At 42.6% G+C, this 19,964-nt stretch overlaps 1 protein-coding gene across 3 annotated transcripts in view; it reads left to right on the top strand.

The window, feature by feature from the left end:
• The window catches only part of POU2F1 (POU class 2 homeobox 1), a 195,288-nt gene that overhangs the window by 76,214 nt on the left and 99,110 nt on the right, over window positions 1-19,964 (top strand). The window contains exon 1 of one of the 3 annotated variants that reach the window (XM_006124220.4): window positions 16,694-17,871. The exons of the other annotated variants lie outside the window; for them this stretch is intronic. Coding sequence (XP_006124282.1) covers window positions 17,844-17,871 — 28 coding nt within the window. The 5' untranslated portion in view covers window positions 16,694-17,843. Of the gene's footprint in view, window positions 1-16,693; window positions 17,872-19,964 lie in introns of those variants that run through there. 3 annotated transcript variants of the gene reach the window in all.

Genomic DNA, 19,964 nt, shown 5'->3' with positions numbered 1-19,964 from the left:
TGCATATTTTAGTTCTGTTGATAAAGGAGCTCATTGTTATAATTCTGGCTGTCATCTGCCATTGTGTGTCAGATTAATTTTGTATGAAATCAGTCTCAATCATCTAAAGAATATGCACGATGCCATCTGTACACACGAAAGGTAATTTTTTGAAGGCTGGACACACTAGATTTTTAAGGTCCATATCTATCCACAGATCTGGAACATACCTGTTTGTTAGATGTTTCTTTCATGTCAAAACTGTTTCTAAATTTTTTACAGTCCAGCTAAATAATGCAATGAAAATTTATTCTTCCAAGTCCTTGCTCATGTGTATTTCATTCTACATGTATGCCCACCCATATGCACGGTTTTCAGAGATTTTTGCTTTAGCATAATCTGTAGGTTCATCTGTGGTGCTCACTGGAGTGCTGTGCTCATGCGTAAGTATATCAGGTGTGGCCAGCTTTGCACTTTCTCGGGTCCTTCTTTCTAAGGGTGATGGTTAGTTGGAGTGCTTTCCCCTTGCCAGACAAGTGAATAGCGTATCTTTATGGTCTTTGTGTCCTGTAAATTGTTTAGTTAGCTAATTAAAAAATAGTTGTTAAGCAGTGTATCTACGGAGTTAGAATCCAAGCAGGGATTGCATATCCTGATCTCCGGGTTTTAAGATCTTTTCTGCCTGCAGCAGGCCTGTGCATGTGATTGCCGCCCCTTTACCTCCCATAAAAGCTGCCTGAAGTGCTAAGGGAAATTAAACATGAGGGATAAGTGGCAGACTTGTAAAAACTTTCATTCAGGAACCCAGAAGGAGCGTGATATTTGTTTGAGGGTCCTCCTCATAGAAGCTGTGCTCTGTTCAACGTTGGAGCTGTCCTGGCAAGTCTTTATGCCCAACACCTCGGTGACACTGTAGTGCACCCTCAGCACCGCTCCCCTTCATCCATGCCCAAGAAGCAGTCAAGGTGGAACCATAGCCTTCAAAGCACTTGCAACCGCTCCCAGCACGGTATCATCTGTAAACTTTATAACATTTTCTCTAACTTATCTAAATTGATGTTCATGATATTGAACGCAGCTGGTCCCAGAACTGACCCCATTTAACTGGTTAAACGATTTAAAATAATATCATTTAATCAGCTGACTTTTTAAAGAGAGATTTATATTCCTACATAATACATGCATCTTATTTTGGAATAGTCCATAATGGTGATGCCATAAGTCTATTCCCTATTTTTCCAAGGAACTCCTGTTCTATATTTGTTTTCTCAAAAAACAGAATTACCAGTAAGTTCAATGGGGCGTACTCCAATATTTAGTGCACTCTAAGTGCAACCAGTCTTAGGTTTTTTTGGTTACTTGATTTAAATCAGGAGTGAAGGAACCTTTTTTATGTCGGGGGCCGCTGATCCACAGAAAAATAAGGCTGGGGCCACACACAAATGAGAAGCAAAAAACCAACCAGCCTAATAAAATCCCCTCATTGATGTGGCCCATGACTGAGAAGGAGAAAGACACTCCCTGTATTCCCTTCCCACACCTGAACCTAGGGGTGCCCAGGCTATAGTACATTTTGTGTGCTCCAACCCTGCGGTGGAGTTGGAGTGCCAGGCATTTATGGGGGGAGGCCCTCAACCCCAGGAGCCAGATCCAGGCAAGCCAGGGGCTGCATATGGTTCCCAGGCCTTATGTTCCCTACCCCTGATTTAAATCAGTTATTTTTTGGTGATTAAATTGTGAATTAAATCAATTCACCCTGATTGTGCCCTCATTAAATCTCTCTGTGTTTCTAATCTTAGTCGCCAGCTCAGCTTTGAAGCACTTCTGATTATCCTGAAAGGAAATTTGGAAGAGAATGGAGAAAGTGAGACTAGTAGAAAGTAGGGATGTTAAATATCGGTTCATTGAATAGTTAAGTAACCTCATTTATTCTTATCAGTTAGTTGACAATTCTATAGTCCCTGAGGGCAGGACCCACAGCTGCTGTTTGAGGCAGCAGTGCATGGTGTCTGGAGGGAGCTAGTCCACAAGGGGAATCAGTTTAAAAACCAGCTTCCCTTGTGGACTGGTTGCCTGTTACCCAGAGGCAGCAGATCAGGGTGGCAGCAGCCTCTGTCTTTGGTGGGACTAAGCTCCTGGACCTGGAATGAGCCAGAACTGAGCCAAGCTGTCTGCTACCTGGTTCCTAATACACTTTAAATGCAGAGCCTCAGCAGGAGTAGGTTCCGGATTTGGTGCAAGCCAGAATTAAGGTGGGCTACTGGCTAGTCTACAGCATTAACCTATAAGCTTTTGCTTATCGGTTAATCAGTTTGACTACACTATTAAATCCCTAGTAGAAAGTTAAAACTAAAACTCCTTAAGCAAATGAGTAGCTTCCAAGGTAGTGATGGATTATGGGATTCTTGCCACAGTCAGGGTAATAGATGAAGATTATAGGGGTTTTTTTTCCATTTTATTTGTATACATGGTAATATATAGATAAAATTAATGGAATGTGCTAACATGTTAAAATCATCTCTCATGGAAACAATCTGTTCTTTTATAAATGAATAAATGTCTAATAACCTTCTGCTGTGTGAGTGAGGAGATGCTTGCAGTCTTGTTTGTGCAAAAACAGCAGGATAAATGCATAGTGCAAAAAAGCTGAGTTTTGCACTATGCATTTGTCCTGCTGTTTTTGAAAAGTTACTGACATTTAGTGTGTTCACTGGTATCTGGTCAAGCCAATGATGATCTGTGTATTGCTTTTGTAAAAGAAGCTCAAGCACAACAGACTGGTTGTCAGTCAATTTTTGTTTTAATTTGTTTTAGCAGAGCAGAGTACAGCAACTTGTTGGCTTTCAAATTTTGATCCATCTTGGGTTTGACCCTATAAATGTTAAAGTTAGAATAGAAAGCAACTAATAGTAGCATTAAGAAGAGGTAGAGGATGTCTAGTGAAGGAGTCCCTAGAATTTGACAGGATAAGTATGTGGTATACTTTGTTTCCTAACTTTCCTTCATTCTCCTGTATAATTATGATTACATTTTACTGATACACAAGTATCTTCTAAACACAGTAGATTGTTATACTTCAGTATTTTTATTGTGCAAGTGCAAGTAAGAAGCTAGTTTTCTCCTCTTCTGCTGATGATAATCAGTCTTTGTTAGACTGAACAGCATACTTAGTTTATTTTGTTGTGTTCGTCAAGGAAGAATGGAGGGTTTTTCATTAAATGCTTCTTTTACAAGATACTGTAATTGGGATTTCACTGAGTGTTTAAACTTTCTAGCCAGTCTGAGGCAGATGCAACCTCTTTCTTATTGCCAGCTGTGCATGTTGCTATGGGAACTTGGTGGGACTATATACCAATTGTTCTTCTGGGGACCACACCTGGCTTATTTGCATTCAGTTTAAGTTGGGGGAAATTCAGAAGGAAAAAAGGGGGTACATAGCTCAACTAGTGGGTAGCCAGAAAGGTCTTGTCATTTTGAGACTGCCACATTGGACAGGAAAGCTGTTCTTATTCATCAAAGTTCCTGCAGACCCACACAGGAGTTTGAATTGTTTGGTAGACATATTAAGGTGTGTATTAATTTCGAGCATGTGTTGAAAGTAAAATTTGACGCTGCTTCACATATTCTGTACCATTGTGTCTCATTTCTTAAATCCTAGCAAACTTCACTGTATGTACTGCATTTCTAATACAAGATTTCAGAATGGTTGGGAATAATTTCAAAGTGAGCTTAGATTACAGGTCTTTGCTTTTTTAAAATGAAATTGTATTTTAGCCTATAACTCAATGTAACTTTAGAATGTCAGTGTGATAGTAAGTACTGCTGAGGAATTCAGTGGGAATCTTAACTTTGTCTTCCTCTATACTGCTGAAATTTCTCCTTCCTTAATGGTGTGACTACTATGAGCTCTTACTGAGAGGGCAGTGGAACAGTTCCAAGAGGTGCCAGTACGACTATTGCCTGTTTGATCAGCAGCTATGTTCAGACTAGCAATGTAAAATCCCAATCAATCAGTTAACTGGTTAAACGTTAGGTTTACTTAATGTTTAACTAGTTAACCAACTAAGCTGGACCCAGCCCTGGTGCTGGGGTTGCTGTCGCCACTGGAAACGGGCTGCGGCTGCTGCTGCTAGTGGCAACAGAATGCTCCCAGCCCCAGGGTTGGGGTGCTTCTGCCTCCACTAGTGGCAGGACACTCTTGGCCACGGTCCCAGAGCCTGCAGTGCTGCTGTCGCCATTGATGGCAGGATACTGAGCCAGAGGGCTGCCACTGCGAGTGGAAGGAAGTTCCCAGTGTTGGCCCTGGGGGAGCCCTCTGCCTGCAGCAGGCCATAGGTGGGGGGGGGGAGGGTTGCTCCCAGGCACGGGCTAATCAGTATCCCATGTTACCCAGGAAACGAGATAACGTTAATTTAGAATAGAATTAGACTCGCTCTGACTAGCTGTTAATGATCCCTGACCCAGAAGCGAGATTCACCTGGTAATCCGTATCTCTATCACCAGCGGACTACTGATCCAATAATCAGGCAATACAAGGTTTAAGGCCAAACAATGTATTTTAGAATAAAAACAGCAAAAACAGGAGTAATAAATAAAGGTGGTACATTACAAAATGTCAGGCGATCGGCGCCTGTGACCTCTTGGCTAATTTTAAGGCTCGAGGGAGGACCAGTGGGGAGATCCCTTGATGCAGTAACCTCGCCTTTTGGCCTAGAGCTTCTGGAAGATCCTCAATCGTTGGATAGTGGTTCTTCCGGGATACGGGAATGGATGGCCTGTCGGCAGATTTGTCCGGTCTGGAAAATGGATGGTGATGATGGTTAATAAAGTCCAAGTCCAAAGTAATGACTGTAGCCCAAAACTCTTACATGGGAAGATTCCACACGTGAGTGGCACACGAGCCAAAACCAAAAGTCTTTACCACAAAACCATTAATCCGATGATGTTCAATATGACGGGAATGAAAAAGGGTATGGAATCTATGGAACCTAAGGAACCTAAAGAGCAAAAGGGACCAAAGGAACCCAGACTTTCCTCAGCCCAGGCCTTTTATTGGCCTTGAGGCCGGAAAGGGGCTCAATGTGCTGAGTGCAAGATTTTAGGGTGGTGTGCAGAGACTTAGAGATGAGTGCAGCTTCGGTGATGAGTTCAGCACTGTAGTGACGAGTGCACATGATGTTGTGAGGAGTGCATAGGTAGAGTATCGTGCTGCTCTTTTGGTGGGAAGCTACACTTGTGGTGGTAAAGACATCCTTTATTCAAAATGGCTGTTTCATAGACTCCATTTTGTGTACCCTTATTTGCATAGAAATTACTCAGGGTAATACCGATAAGTATCATCCTGTAAGACACCATACAGATTCTGTAGGCAGTGAGGTAGGATACTGGCATCTTTGAGTCAACTTTTGCTATTTTGATTCGTCTCCTGTCTTTCACATTCTAGTGCATGTTTGGCTTTCCTGGACCAATTCTGGACTATGTGCTTTTGCTTGTAGAGTGACTTGTTTTTTGTGCTTTTCCTCTGCTGATTTTTGTCTCTGGAAGATGAAGTTGCTATTGTAGTCGTGCTATAGGGTTGAGAAACTGGCCTAGTCCTTCAATGACATGTTGTTTTTGTTGGAGACTTTTTAAAATATCAGAATGACAGGACTTAGAGGAAGGTCGGATACCCTCTCCGTCTTTCCCAAATGTCAGCTTCCACCAACTTTTGGAGGAAATTGGAATTATTAATCTACCTGTACATGTTCTCTACCCTGCCTCCTGAAATTTTTCTTATTCTTCTGATCAAAATTGGTTCCTGATTTCTCATAAGATTCACACTTCCAACTATTACTATCCCTATTGTAGAATTAAGTTTTATTGTGATACATGTTCAGACTTTTCAATGTGATCTTCCTGTCTAATTTGCTGTAGTTGGAACCATTGAGCAACTGTAGAGTTTTTAATACCCATATTGAAATAATTCTATATCGCTCTGAATTTTCAGGAATCAGACTCCTTCTTAGGTCAGCTTTATGCTGAGACAGGTTTTTTTTGTATACTGGCAAACCCTCCTAATGTAGACACTGCTTATACACAGAAAAGAGCCTTTTCTTATACAGCTTATTTTGGTTTCCCAAGCAAAAAAGGAAGATGTCAGTAAAGCATATGTATATTGGTATAGGTGTCTCAATATCAGGGCTTTTGTGGGTATGGAAATGTTGCAGAAAAATCACAATGCTAACCAAAATTATCATGCTTCAGGGGATAGCTGAGTTAGTCTGTACAGGATAAACTTAAAAAACAACAAATGGTCTGGTAGCACTTTATAGACTAACAAAACATGTAGATGGTATCATGAGCGTTTGTGGTCTGTAACACTTAAATGGAGTGGAAACAGTTCTTTTAAGAGAGGAAAACTGGGAGCTTAATGTAAAAAAGACAAAGGTGAATAGAAGGAAAAGGGAGAGAAAGCAAACAAGTGATGCTTAGGTATTTTTTATAAAATATTTCTTTCAGGACAATATAAATATAAAGGTATTTGCATGGTGATGGGGAATGTGTTTACAATATATCCTGTCGTGGCTATGCTGCAAAATAAAACTTGCCTTTATCTCAGTCGTAGGACTACGATCCCCTATTATCACTGTGCCAATCTCTGTTCCTTGGAGAGATCTGATTTTCATTGTTAATTATGGTCCATAACTGGGGCATAAATTTAGGAGTACATGTCACCCTTAGTTCACATGCTACCTCCTGTTTATGGAGGAGGGTTGTACAGAAACGAAGATGAGAATATAATTAATGTAATAACTAAATACTTTATTATCTCACTTAATTCAAATTCAGCATCAGTCAGTGCAAGAGATTTTCACCATTCGAGCCACTCTTGTTTCTTTCCTTTTCTTCCCTATCCTACTTTGTTCTATTTCTTCCCTGACTTTGAGGATGTGGTCTACACACAGACATCTTCACTTGGGGGGGAGGTTTTGGTTTTTTGGAGTGTGTGTGTGTAAGTAAAATTCACTACCTCAGTGATTCTCAACCGGGGTACCCACCTGTCTTCCAGGGGATATATCACTCATCTATTTATTTGCTAGTTTTACAAGAGGCTACTTAAAAAGCACTGCTGAATCTTATATGATGACTTATAATATCATTAGTATTTAGTGTCACTACCTGTGCGTCCTCCACTCTCACCCTTTGTGTGTCTCCTGATCCTTTCTGCTCACCTGTGTGTGCACCCCCATGCCATCCCCCAGCCCTGCTTGCCATCCTTGGATGATTTAAAATCTGCCAGGTATCCCTGCTGCTACCACCAGCATTGCAGTGGGGCTAGAGTGGCTTCCTTCTGCTTACTCCATGCCACTGCCAGCACATCCTTTTTGGCCTGAGAAGATGTGTGCAGAGCCAACTCGTCCATAGGTGTAAGAAGTGAAACTATAAACTTATTTTATTAAACTGACTAGATATCAGTGATTTTCCAACTCTCCTAATTTGATCACAAGCCTCCTGATAATTGGGCTTCTTTTTAATTAGCCCCAACTCCATAATTAGAATTAAGTCAAATCTGGGAACTTCACTATCTGATACCTCATGCACTGCCATCAACTACGATCACTCTGACTTAATAAGATTATGCTTGTATATTGATGCATGGTATTAGAAGAGAATCTTGGCTTTTTTTTTTCTAAAGGAAGACTTTAGATTTTATGGATTATGAATAAAAGCTAGAAAATGTGCCTTGAATTCATAGACCTCAAACACTAGATGCCCAATGAAAAATAACTTGGGGATCTTTTTATCTGTGATTTCAAGATGCCATTCTCTTTTGAGCGGTGGTGGTGGGGGACTGATAAATGAGTTTTGAATGCTTGGGGTTGGCCAAAACAGTACATGCAAGTTGATAGTGACACCCCTTGGACCCACATGCTCAAGATCCAACAGAAGACACGAAACTGAGTCCTTACCCTGACGCCACCATATCCTTGCACTGGGATCCCATGTCTCCGCTCGGGGTAACTGAAAGCCAAACCCCTCCCAGCCCCACCCCAGTGGCTGCAGAAGCGAGTCAACTTGGGTGGCTCCCTGGTGAGTGTGGTTTACATCACAGCAGAGGTAGCTAGTGCAGCTTCCTGGACCGAGCAGTGCTCTCTGTAGCCACGATTATGTGGGCACTGGGGACCTGGGTGTTCCTGGGAGCCATGTGTGAGGCCAAGTCCCTGTGTGCTGTTCAGTTTTTTCTTCAGGGCAGAGGACAGAATTTATCCTCAACTCTACAGTTCTTTCCACAAGCCAGCTTCCAGACAGTTCTACATATTTGTGTGAATTTCAAAGCCGTCTGCTCTAAATAAGAAGCTATCCAGGACTTCTGGGGCACATGGCTTTGTGTACATATGTGATTTAGCATGCCAGACATCGCTTTAGAAAGTTGAAATCAGCTTATTTTCCATCTCATCCTATATTGGACATGCTGATTTTCTTACTTGCAGGAATGTTAGTCTTTCTAGACTGATGGATAGCTCGTACTAAAATGTGAATAGGAGTTCCTTTTTAGGGATGTTAAATACCGGTTAATTGAATAGTGGAGTAACCTCAAGAATTCTTATCAGTTAGTTAACTTTTCTATAGTCCCCAGGGGTGAGCCAGCAGCCAGTGTATTCCAGCCCCACTCCCGAAAAGCCCTCTGCCACTCCACACTGCTGCCTCTGTATCAGAGGCAGCAGCACAGAGTGCCAGGCAGGAGCTGGTCCACGAGGGGAGCGAGTTTAAAAACAAGCTCCCCTCACGGGACCTGGCTTGTGCTGAGCTGCCTGGCCACCCGGCATCTAATACACTTTAAATGCAGAGCTGCAACGAGGGTAGGTCCTGATCCTGGTGTGAGTCAAGACTGATCTGGGCTGCTGGTAATCCTGCTAAAAAATTTACTGGCAAGTAGTGAGTGGGAATGTGTGTAGTCCATAGTATTAACTTATAAGCTTTTGCTTATCAGTTAATCGGTTAATCGATTACACTCTTACATCCCTATTCCTTTCATCCATCCTCTCTGTGTTAGGAAGCTCACCTACAGAGTCTATAAACTCAGGATCTTGCCCAACACATAAGTAATGAGAATTATGGGAAAATCACCGGACATGTCAGGGTTCCCTCCTTTATATCAAGTACGCTGTCTTACATGTCCTCATAGACAGCACTGTGGTAATGTTCAATGTGAACAAACAGGGAGGTGGCCCAATCAAATCAGCTCCATCAAGTAGTAGATCTTTGGGACTTTTTGTATCTGCAGTGCAGTATATCTCATAGTTTTCCATCTTCCTGATGTTTGGAAAAGCTTGGCAGATCATCAAAGCTGAAAGTTCAGTGGAAATCACAAATGCTTTCAAACCAGCCATTGTGAGATTCATCTTTCCATCATGGTGGGGAGGCACAGAGGGTGATCTTTTTGCCAGTTGGTTGCCAGAAAATACCCCATGTTTTATTCCAGGCACAGTACAGGCTTTTGCTTTTCTTCTCTTGTGGAAGGGAAAGCTGCTATATGCCTATCCTCCTACTCCTCTGCTCCACAGAGTGTTGTGCAACCTCAAACCGGATCAAGCTTGAATGATTGTGATAGCGCCAGCCTGGCATCTTCAGCATTGTTTTTCCAATGTTATGAACATCTATATCAGGAGTCCAGCACAATTAACTTAGAAACTTGACCTGATATCCCAGAACCACAGACAGATATTGCTTGCCAACCTTATGGGAAGAATATTGAGTGGTTAATGCCTCGAGGCTGCACGTTTGGTGGACTGCAAAAAATCCTTATAAGCTGCAGGAAGCTGTCCACCAAATATGCTTACCTAGTGAAGTAGGAATTCCATCTGGTCTAAGCAGAATGGTGTTTTGCTGATCCTGGCCACTATCCATCATATTCTGAATTAGTTACTTCACCTGAAGCACTAAGAGCTCTTTGTTCTGAGTTCACCTGGTGGCTATCTCCTCATTCCGTCTATCAAGATTGGTGTTTTCTAACACTATGGCCAGCAGGGCCTTAAAGGGTTTGGACAGGCTGTACCTCAGCTTGTAGATCCCACTCCTCCATTGGACTTGAATTTGACAATAAATGCACTGATATGTCTGCTTTTTGAGCCAGTGGCCACCCCTTCTTTGTTACATTGGTCTGTGAAGGTAGCATTCTTGGTCATTATATGTATGAGGAGGGTGAAGGATTTACATGCCCTGCTTGCTGACTCTCCATACATTTTTTTTTTAAGGATAAAGTATATGTAAATCCTCCTCCAAAATTCCTTGATAAAATTGTCTCTGAGTGTAACCTAATTAAGCCATATACTTACCATCCTTTTTCCCCCATGACACATTCTCATAAGGATGAAGAGAGGCTTAATGCTTTGGATGTCAGAAGGGAGCTGGTGTTTTACTTGGGCAGAAGTAGGTGCTTTAAAAGATCTACCCAGCTGTTGATTTCAGTTGTGGAATAGATTTCATCCTGCATAACACTATGCTATGACAATGTGCCTGCACATTGGATTGTATCTTACTCCACAAGTGCTCAAGTGGCTTCCACTGCTTTTCTAGTTCAGATACCTATAAGAGACATTTGTAATACAGATGTTAAAAAGAGGGGTTTTTGGTAAACACATAACCACCGACATTTTCAGCAGTTACACGTTTACATGCAGGAGGAGAGGCAGCTCCCCACGAGATTGGACTGTTACAGAGGCAATAGTGGGGGGGAGAGAGGGGACTATATGTAACTATGAAGGTTAACCAATGAACCCAGGCTCATTGATTAGCCATTTAAACAAATACACGATTACATCCCTAATTTGTAAGGATGGGCATATTTTTATCGCACACTATGCTATATCCTAAAAACCCAGGGATGAGGTCAGATTTGGATGAGTAGTTCTTCAGTCATTGTTCAGATTAGGACTGTAAAATCCTGTTTAATCAATTAACCAGTTAAACATAATGTTTAATCGATTAAACGCTTCACAGTCCTAGTTTAGGTAGGCTCAAACCTTCCTTCAGTTTGAACTGCTTGAGAGTCACCTGGAATGGAATGGACATGTGCATTCACTCCCACTAAAATGCTTCTGTAACTGTTCTTGAAGATGTTACACTGTATATTACAGGAACCACCCTTTTTACCCTCTGTGCCATTTTGTCCTGTATAGCGAAACTGAGTGTGTCAGCTGTGTCCTTTGTACCATCAGTCAGTAGCATACAGCAGGGGGTAGCTGAGAATTTGGAGGTATTTGTGGAACTTGCAAATTAGCAGGACAAGAAAAGCTGAAGCAGTCTAAAGAGTCTGCAAACTGAGCTCTGCAGAATAGCAGTAATTGGTGAGGGGCGGGAGAGGAAGTGACAGAGTTGGGGGTAGGGAGGGGGGAGAGAAGGGCCAAGGGCCGAATAAGAAGCCCTGAAAGCTAATGAGCTCAGCATGGAAGCAAGAGCTAGAAGCAGCCGTGGAACCCTGATGAGCAGTACAACTTCTAATGTAGACATATTGTTACTTTTCTTAATCTTGGATTGTGGTACGTGCACGAATTTGGAAGGAGATTTAAATACATGGAAAGTTTGAAGTAAGTTGTACTTGAGAAAATAAGGGGGAGACAGAAAAATTAGATGCAAACAAAAAATTCAAATCAGAGCAAGTTTTACCTGTAACAGATGGGTTTTATTTGACTTCTACAGAAAATTGCTCATTAGCCTTATGTCTGTATTACAGCTGCTACAGCACTGCAGCTAACCATTGTAACATTATAGGGTAGAGATTTTCCATAGCAATGGAAGGTTTTTTTCTATAAGTGTAGGCCAGTGGTTCCCAACCTGTGGTCCATGAACCCCTGGTGGTCTGCAACAGTACAGCAAGGAGTCTGTGGAAAGTTTAAATGTAAGGTTCAGGCCCACCCTGGTGGGCCCAAGCCTTACTTTTCTTTCTCTTTCTATACTTTTCTTTTCCTTTACTTTTTTTTTCTACCCCAGAGTCTGGGGTCCATGAAATTTTAATAGTTTGGAAAGGGGTCCATATGCTTGAAAATGTTGGGAAGAACTGGTGTAGGCAATCCATCCCCAAAGAGGCAATAGCTAGGTTAATGAAAGAATTCCTAATGGTGTGGACATCAGTGCTTAGGTCTGCTTAACTACTTGTATGTCAGGTTGTAAATTTTTCATGCTCCTGAATGATATAGCTAGGTCGACTAAGTGTTTTAGGTGTACCTCAGGCCTTAACAATTTTTAGGTTAAACTGATTTTGCTAACCAAAACCAAGGATTGTAGTTAAAATTAGAATTTATAATGAAGCCTATTTGCGATCTTAATTGCCAGTTAATTACTATGAGGACTGAGCTAATTTAAATAATGGGTTGTTTTGCTCATAAGTGTTATTTTTCAAACAGAACCCCAATGTGTTCTGAACAAAAAACAGGAGTTGAGTTCTCAATATGGCTCTTTATTGCATTTGACATGTTATTTAGAGACTAGGGCAGACTTTAGTATATATTACTCTTGGCAGATATGAACTATGGAAAGCAGTATTCATCTGGGGATTTTCAATGTTAGTCGATGCAGCGTATAGTTATTAGGGCTATTTTCAAATCTTGTGCTATTTAGTATTTTGCATGGTTACTGAGAGATGAAACTGGGCCAGAATTTGTGATAAGAAGGGATTTTGTGAGTTGTACCAATTTAAATCATAGGAGCACTTTGATTGGATGTGGAGGTGCACGTGGCTTTCATAGTCAATGTTGTGTGCAATCAGCATAACCTCACTTCACGAGCTCTTGCTTTATGTGCGTCTCATTTTAGTAATACTGATAGGGGGAAAAATATGCGAATGGAAACCGGTAAAGTCTGGCAATGGTAAACAAAATGTCAGGAAGGCCATGTATGGAACTGCTTGGGCCGTAGGTTACCCACCACTGATTTAAGATATGCCTATGCTAGGAAAAGTGGGGTACCGTATTTTCCAGCGAATAAGACGACTTTTGATGTTAAAAAACATCCCCCAAATATCGGGGGTCGTCTTATACGCCGGGTATACAGCTTTGCGGCTTTGCAAAGCCTCGGGGGAAGCCGGCGGCAGAGCAGCCCAGGCGCGCCTGGGATGCCCCGCCGCCGGCTTCCCCCGAGGCTTTGCAAAGCCACGGAGGGGCTCCGGCGGTGGGGCAGCCCAGGTGCGGCTTCCCCCGAGGCTTTGCAAAGCCGGGGAGGGGCTTCGGCGGCGGGGCAGCCCAGGCGTCCTCAGGCTTTGCTCCCGGTGTCCCTGGTCTGCTGGAGCAAAGCCGGGGAGGCGGAGGGGCGCTGGGGTATAAGACGAAAACCTATCTTTTAACTAAAAAATTAGGGGGTCGTCTTATACGCCCAGTAGCCTTATACGCCAGAAAATACGGTATCTTTTCTCTTGATGTAGACATACTCTTAGATGAAAGAGTGATAGGATTTGGAAAGGGTTATTTTATTTAGATCTAAATTTAAAAACAGAAACAAAAACTATTCACCTTCACCATGCAGGACACCAGAACAGTTATTTAGAATGGCAATCCATTCAGGAATAACCACTTTGCAGTATGGTGCATGTCAAGTACAAAATTTACATTACACCACCCAAAACTCATCACACCTAGGCCTTCACTCTTCACCAAAACATTACTGAAAAAGGTTTAAATATTATGTCATAAAGGCAACTGCTGATGGTTATTTTTGGATTAAGATTCTGTTCTAGTGTTAAAGAGAAGGTAACAATTACCACTGGAGAATGGAGAGGTTTAGTGGAGATTTAGATGATTTGAGAAGGAAAAATGGGTTCTATTGACATGGTTAGTTTGGGGAGGGAGAGATAAGTGAGGGCTTGTTTTCACTGCTAAGTTAACACAAGTTAAGCTTGTTATCTTGATCCATTATACTGACATAATAACCTTTTGCGTATGGTGGTAGTAGGGCAAGTTATCTAGCCTGACTGAAATATAGGGCAGACCTTGAGTGATCGTCCCTTGTCAGCTGAAATATGACATATCTGTGGCATGGACATAAGCTAGCCTGTGACACAACTGAGAGTAGTAACCCTCCAGTTCCTTCCCCCAATATGACAGGCACCCCATACCTTGGTGTTTTCTTGTCTGCTTACTCCATTTCCTCACCAGGAGTCACCTTCTGTTGCACCTTCTGCTCAGAATTCATTCCCCTTTTCATCTCATCTGTCTAATACAGAGCTCCATTTTTTGAGAGTGGTTCCAAAGAAGGCAACTCACTGTGCTGGCAGGTGGCCAGAGGCTGGTAGACACCAGGAATGGCTTGCTTTAATGAATTACTGGTGTCATGCCATTTCTATCCAGATGAATAGTTCTTCCACAATACACTGCCAAAACCCATAGAATAGTGCAGTGTACTGAAACTTGAAACTCTCTGAGCTATGGGATTTGCCCCTAGAATTCTTATTGCTATATAGGAACAAGTAGAGAACCACTGTGGAAGCAGGGCATTACAGTACAGACTAGATTATCCGACCTAAATGGGAATGAAGGATGGTCGGATAATCGAAATGTCAGATAATATGGAAAATGCCTTGCAGGGTCCGAGGCATTTTCCCCGTCAACTGCCGCTGTGCAGACTCTCGGCGACATCATGGGGAGCCGCGCTGCCTCCGACCTCCTTGATCTCCCCCAGCCAGCCGCGCTGCCCCCGACCTCCCCTATCTCTCCCGGCCAGCCGCGCTGCCCCCGACCTCCCCTATCTCTCCCGGCCATTCGCGCTGCCTGGCTGAGAGACTGGCCAGGAGAGATAGGGGAGGTCGGGGGCAGCGCAACTGGCCGGGAGAGATAGGGGAGGTCGGGGGCAGCGCAACTGGCCGGGAGAGATAGGGGAGGTCGGGGGCAGCGCAACTGGCCGGGAGAGATAGGGGAGGTTGGGGGCAGCGTGGCTGGCCGGATGGGATGGGGGAGATCGGGGTGCCTCATGACTTTCAGGGGGCGGGGGTGGCTGGGCTCCAGCATCCCGCTGCATGGCCCTGCTCCCTCTTCTCTCACCGCCTTTGTCTCCGCACTGCCTGGCACCTTCTCTTCCGCACTCCACTCTGCCCGCTTCGCCACCCGCACAATTGCCTTGGGCGGCCACAGGCAGGTCAGATAACACGGAATGTCGGATAAAGGAAGGTCGGATAATCGAGACTACTGTACAGCAATACATCCCACACTCAACTGTTACTTTATAGTGTGGATTAGGTATGTCAATGTATAGTTGACTATGCGATTAACCAGTAGGTTTATCAGTTAATCTTGTCAACTACACGCCCCTGCTGCCTCTGTATCAGAGGCAGCAAGGGGGAAGCAGGAATTGGTGCTGGGGGGAGCTTGCTTAAGAGCCTGTTCTCCCCCCTCCCCAAGCACCACCTCTGCGGTGCCACCTGCCCTCCCCGACCTCCATGCTGGGGGGCGGAGGGCAGGAGAGGCTGCCATGACACAGCCTCTGTTCGTGAAGGGCCCGAGCATCCCGTGGACAGAGGCTGCTCCACATCCCGCAGAGCAGCCTCTGTCTGTGGGGAGCTCAGACTCTCCCACAGACAGGGGCTGCTGCCACCCTGTGCTGCTGCCTTTGTATCAGAAGCATCAGTGCAGGGCAGCAGGCAGCTGGTCTGTACAGGGAGCTGGTTTTAAAACCATCTCTCCTCGTGAACCAGTGCCCCCTCCACCTTGTGCTGCTGCCTCTGATACAGAGGCAGTGCAAAATGGCAGGGCGCTCCCCGAGAGTGCACTGGCTGCCAGCTCTGCCTTTGGGGACTATTGAATAGTCATGTAACTGCTGAGATTTTATGTGGTTACACGACTATTCAATTACCTGATATCTAACATCCCTACTGTGGATGCTGTCCATTGTGATTCTGAGTTGCGGGCATACCCTGAGTGTTAGGCAGAGATGTGAGTCTAGAGTGGAAATAAATTTGAGTCAGTAGTACAGGAATTGGATTTTTTTTCTTTTCTCTTTAATGTGGAGGGGTGGTATTTGAATTCCACTTCATAAAGGAGAGAGAAAAGCAAATACTTAATGAAATACTGTTCTTGCTGCAAATTCAAATAAGTTTGAGAGTGGCCACCACTGCATTCCTGCAGTATTGTTCATAGCTTCATTTATTCCTGAATAGAAAATGGGCTGCTGAGTGTTCACATCCAGGCTATGCATTTATCCTTGATCCATAGAGACATAGCTTGTTCTTGCTGTCTTGGAAATTGGATTTTGTATGTTATACCAGAGATTTTTTTAAAGCTGGTCTAAATTTGTGGTTCTTCATTATGTTCATTCTGTGGACCATGTTGTAAGAAATATCCTTTCATGGACCATGACCACTCCTAACTCCACTCCCTTTTTGCTTGGGGTTCAGAATGTTAAATTCTGCAGACTGCTGGGCAAGAGTCTGTCAGTCATTGGTGGTTCAAGGACTATAACCCTGATACAAGTAGGCATATAAAATCTCGTTTAATTGGTTAACTTGTTAACGTTAAGTTTAACTGTTTAACTGATTAAACGGGGAGAGGGGCATATAGGGGTGGGGCAGTCCAGCCTGTCTGTACTGGACTGGAGCAGCTCCAACACTGCAGATGGGAGCTGCTCCACCTGGGTTGGAGCGCCCCCCCCCCTTTTCACTCTCCCGGAACTCATGATGGGGCCCACAGGGCTGGAGCAGCCCTCTGCCTGCTGCCCCCACCGACTAATCGGTTAGCCATTCATATTCCTAATCTCAACTGTTTTAGAATCTGAGCTCCAAAGTAAGTGTCACTTAGCTCTGTTTACTCTCAGTTGTAGAAGGGATTAGTAGTTTTTACTTGGAAATAATTTGAAAATGTAAAAAATAAATCTGTTCGAAACTTTACAGGAGATAGATTAATGAGTGTCAAATGTTACATAATACTCGACATGTACATGGCTGTTAATCTAGCCTTCCAAAGGGATTTGCAGATAATGAATCATTAGGCTTTTTTGACCATTTGAAGAGAGCTGTGCTGCTTATCTGCCCCCAATGTTGCTTTTTGTTTTTGAGTCGGACCATCTCGTGACAATTCATGTTAACATTTGGAAAATACCAGGTTGACAGCTCTGTGTTCAGCTCCTACCTTGCTAATTGTTTTCTTGGATTATTTGGATGGTGTAGAAAGCTTTTTCCAAATCCTCTTTATTACTGAAGTTATTGTTGCCAGCAGGAATAAGATTAAAGGTGTGCTTAAATCCGTAGAGTTGTGTCTAATTTGTGTGTGTCATTTCAGTGGTATTTTAACAGAACTCTTTCCCCTCCCTGCTCCACTAGAACTGTGCTTGAGTTTGGTCTGAGAAGCCAAGCTATTGGAAGAAATTTCATTTTGTTCCCTAATTATTATGCTGGCACTTGGGAGATAATTTTTCCCTTCATGCACTGCCAATTAATATGCAAATGAGCTGATAAATATTTATACCATGATTTAAATTATGCAGGAAACGCTTTCAGTGTACTCTGCAAATGAATTGTTCATGGACTTCAAAGTGCTGGCTGCTGTGCTAACGAGGGGAGATTTGCATAAGGCCCTAATCAGGCGCATACTGATTAAGCTTCATTATGGAAACTGCCAGCTGCAATCTTTGTTTCTATTTTATTACAAAAAGGGGAACTTTTCACGCTTCAGTCGCCTTGACAATGTCAGACACAGCTAGTAGGAGAGACTAAAACTCCACAGAGCAACTGAAGTTTCCCTGTTCAGTTGAAGATTGCTATGGTGTAACTGAAGTTGCATTTCTCCCCCTCACCCTCATTCCCTTTCTTGTTCTTTTTAGAGCAGTAGCATAAATTTGTTAGAAATAGTCTTCCCCCTCTTTATTTTTTCCTTGGACTGTCTGAACCTGTAGGAGATTTCACAGCAATGTTGGACTGCAGTGACTACGTTCTAGGTGGGTACCAGCTCTGCTCTTTCTTATAAGCGTTTAATATGGAAATAGAGGGTGTGAGATTGACTATGCATGTAAGCTTAATCACATATGCAGAGGCTGCAGAAGGATTTTAAAGCCGAAGCTCACCAGTGAATCAGCAGCAAGTGCCTGCCTGCTATTCCCTTTTTTTCCTGGTACTGGAAAATTGCAGTTCTCGGCATTTGAAAAAATAGATTTCCTCTTGGGTTTGGGTGATGTTTAATACAGAACTTTTTGTTTTGGGGATTTTATTCAGAGAAGCATTTGACTTCTGACAGACATTACGACTTAGGATTTAAATTATAGATCCACATTCTCATTCATTTTGTTTTTAATTTTTTTAAAAAACAAAACAATTCCAATTTCAAACCACACTTACTTATATCAACTCTTCCTATAGTTTATACAGTGTGTGTGTGTGTGTGTGTTTCTACATAATAACAAGGTTTCTTCTTGTGTAATGGAAAATAGGGTGATCACAGTTGCCATTGATACTGATTCAAGCTGTGGTTAAGGTTACTGGGATAATGTATTTCCATTACCAGCCTGTCAGTCAGGGCTTGTATTTTTTCCTTTTTCTATATTTTAGAAGTAATTTGTAATGATTGCTTATTGGTTTTTCAATAGGTAATTCTTTATTTTCAGAGCTCTGAATTCCAACATTTAGCCTAATTGTATTTCCCTCTTGGTTCTGTAATAAAAGGTATAACTGGACCATCATTAGTGAGATGTTTTTAAGCAGACATCTGAACATAAATATTTGCAGATATGCAGCAGTTAGATATGAGTCTCTGACTCAAATTTGCAAATGACCCATTTGGTGTTTTGCTAGCAACGAGGAGTCCGGTCCCTGTGTTTGGAAGGGAATGATTTATGTTGGTTCTGATGAATGAAGTATTGGGGCAGTTTGCATTGAATGGGTGTGAGGGGAAACAGTGTATGAAATTCTATATTAAGATGATTTTAAAAGTACACATTGCTTCATTTACAATTGAGTTATCACTCCAGTCTTGATCATCCTCTGCTTTTTAGGGTTTTTTCTGAATACCTTTTGAAGTATCAGAGGGTCAGTGCAATCCTGGCACGGTAGTGCCTTGTGTTGAAATCAAAATCTTCTGTCAGAGTAACAAGAATGAATGTGTAAGGTCCTGTAAGTTTGATTTCAGTCATGCACCTGCTGCTTTCGATCCTTCTAGCTTGAGGTTTGTTTTAGGTGATATTGACAGAAATTTACAGCCCAGGGCCTCTATTTAAAACTCAAGAAAGATCTAAAGGGGGAAAAGATGTCGGAGTGAAAGAAGGTGTTTTGGGGGTAAGGGTAATTGCAAAAGAAAAACCATTGACTATCTAGAAAACAAATAAATTAGATTTTACTTATAAATGATAAATTATAGTACTGTGCTTCAGATGTTTGTGATGCTATTTAAAATGGAAACACTATTTTGCACAGAAAGGGTCAAGAACTCTATAAACACAGAACATCACTTGTCACACACACCACACTCTCACCGAGGTTTTGTTCAAGTTGGAGAAGTAGTAATAAAGGTTCATCTTTCCTTGAGTTTAAAGCAATGCTGGCAGGAAGTTTCTACAGTGGGTCCGTCTCTTTATTTGCAGCCATGTTGGGGGTTGAATAGAAGATAGAACACTGCAAATGTATTGTTTCCAGAGATTAATCTTAATAGTAAAATACTCTTAGTCCAAGTACCTTTTACTGCCTGCCTAAATTCCCCTTATATAAAACCTCTTTTTGAAGCATTGATTTACTTATGCTGTCTGGCAAAACTGTTCTTGTTGCCCTGTGGAGTAGTATCTGCAGCTGCATCAACGACCAACTACTAATCAGGTGTTGTGGAGCAAAATATTTTCAAAGATTTGCTGCATGAGCCTTTTGTAAAAAGAGGGAGAATGTCCACTATATTCTGTGGTGTTCTTTACCAAATTTATTTTCTTCAATGACTGTACAAATAATAATTTATCATACAGTTCTATTAGAAGCCCCTATCAGGATCAGGGCCCCACTGCTTTTAGTCTCAGTAATGAATTCATTTTGCGGGGAGGGGGGCAAAGTGCTG

The sequence above is a fragment of the Pelodiscus sinensis genome, chromosome 1, assembly GCF_049634645.1.
Source record: "Pelodiscus sinensis isolate JC-2024 chromosome 1, ASM4963464v1, whole genome shotgun sequence".
NCBI lineage: Eukaryota > Metazoa > Chordata > Testudines > Trionychidae > Pelodiscus > Pelodiscus sinensis.
This window is presented reverse-complemented; position numbering and strand designations above follow the sequence as displayed.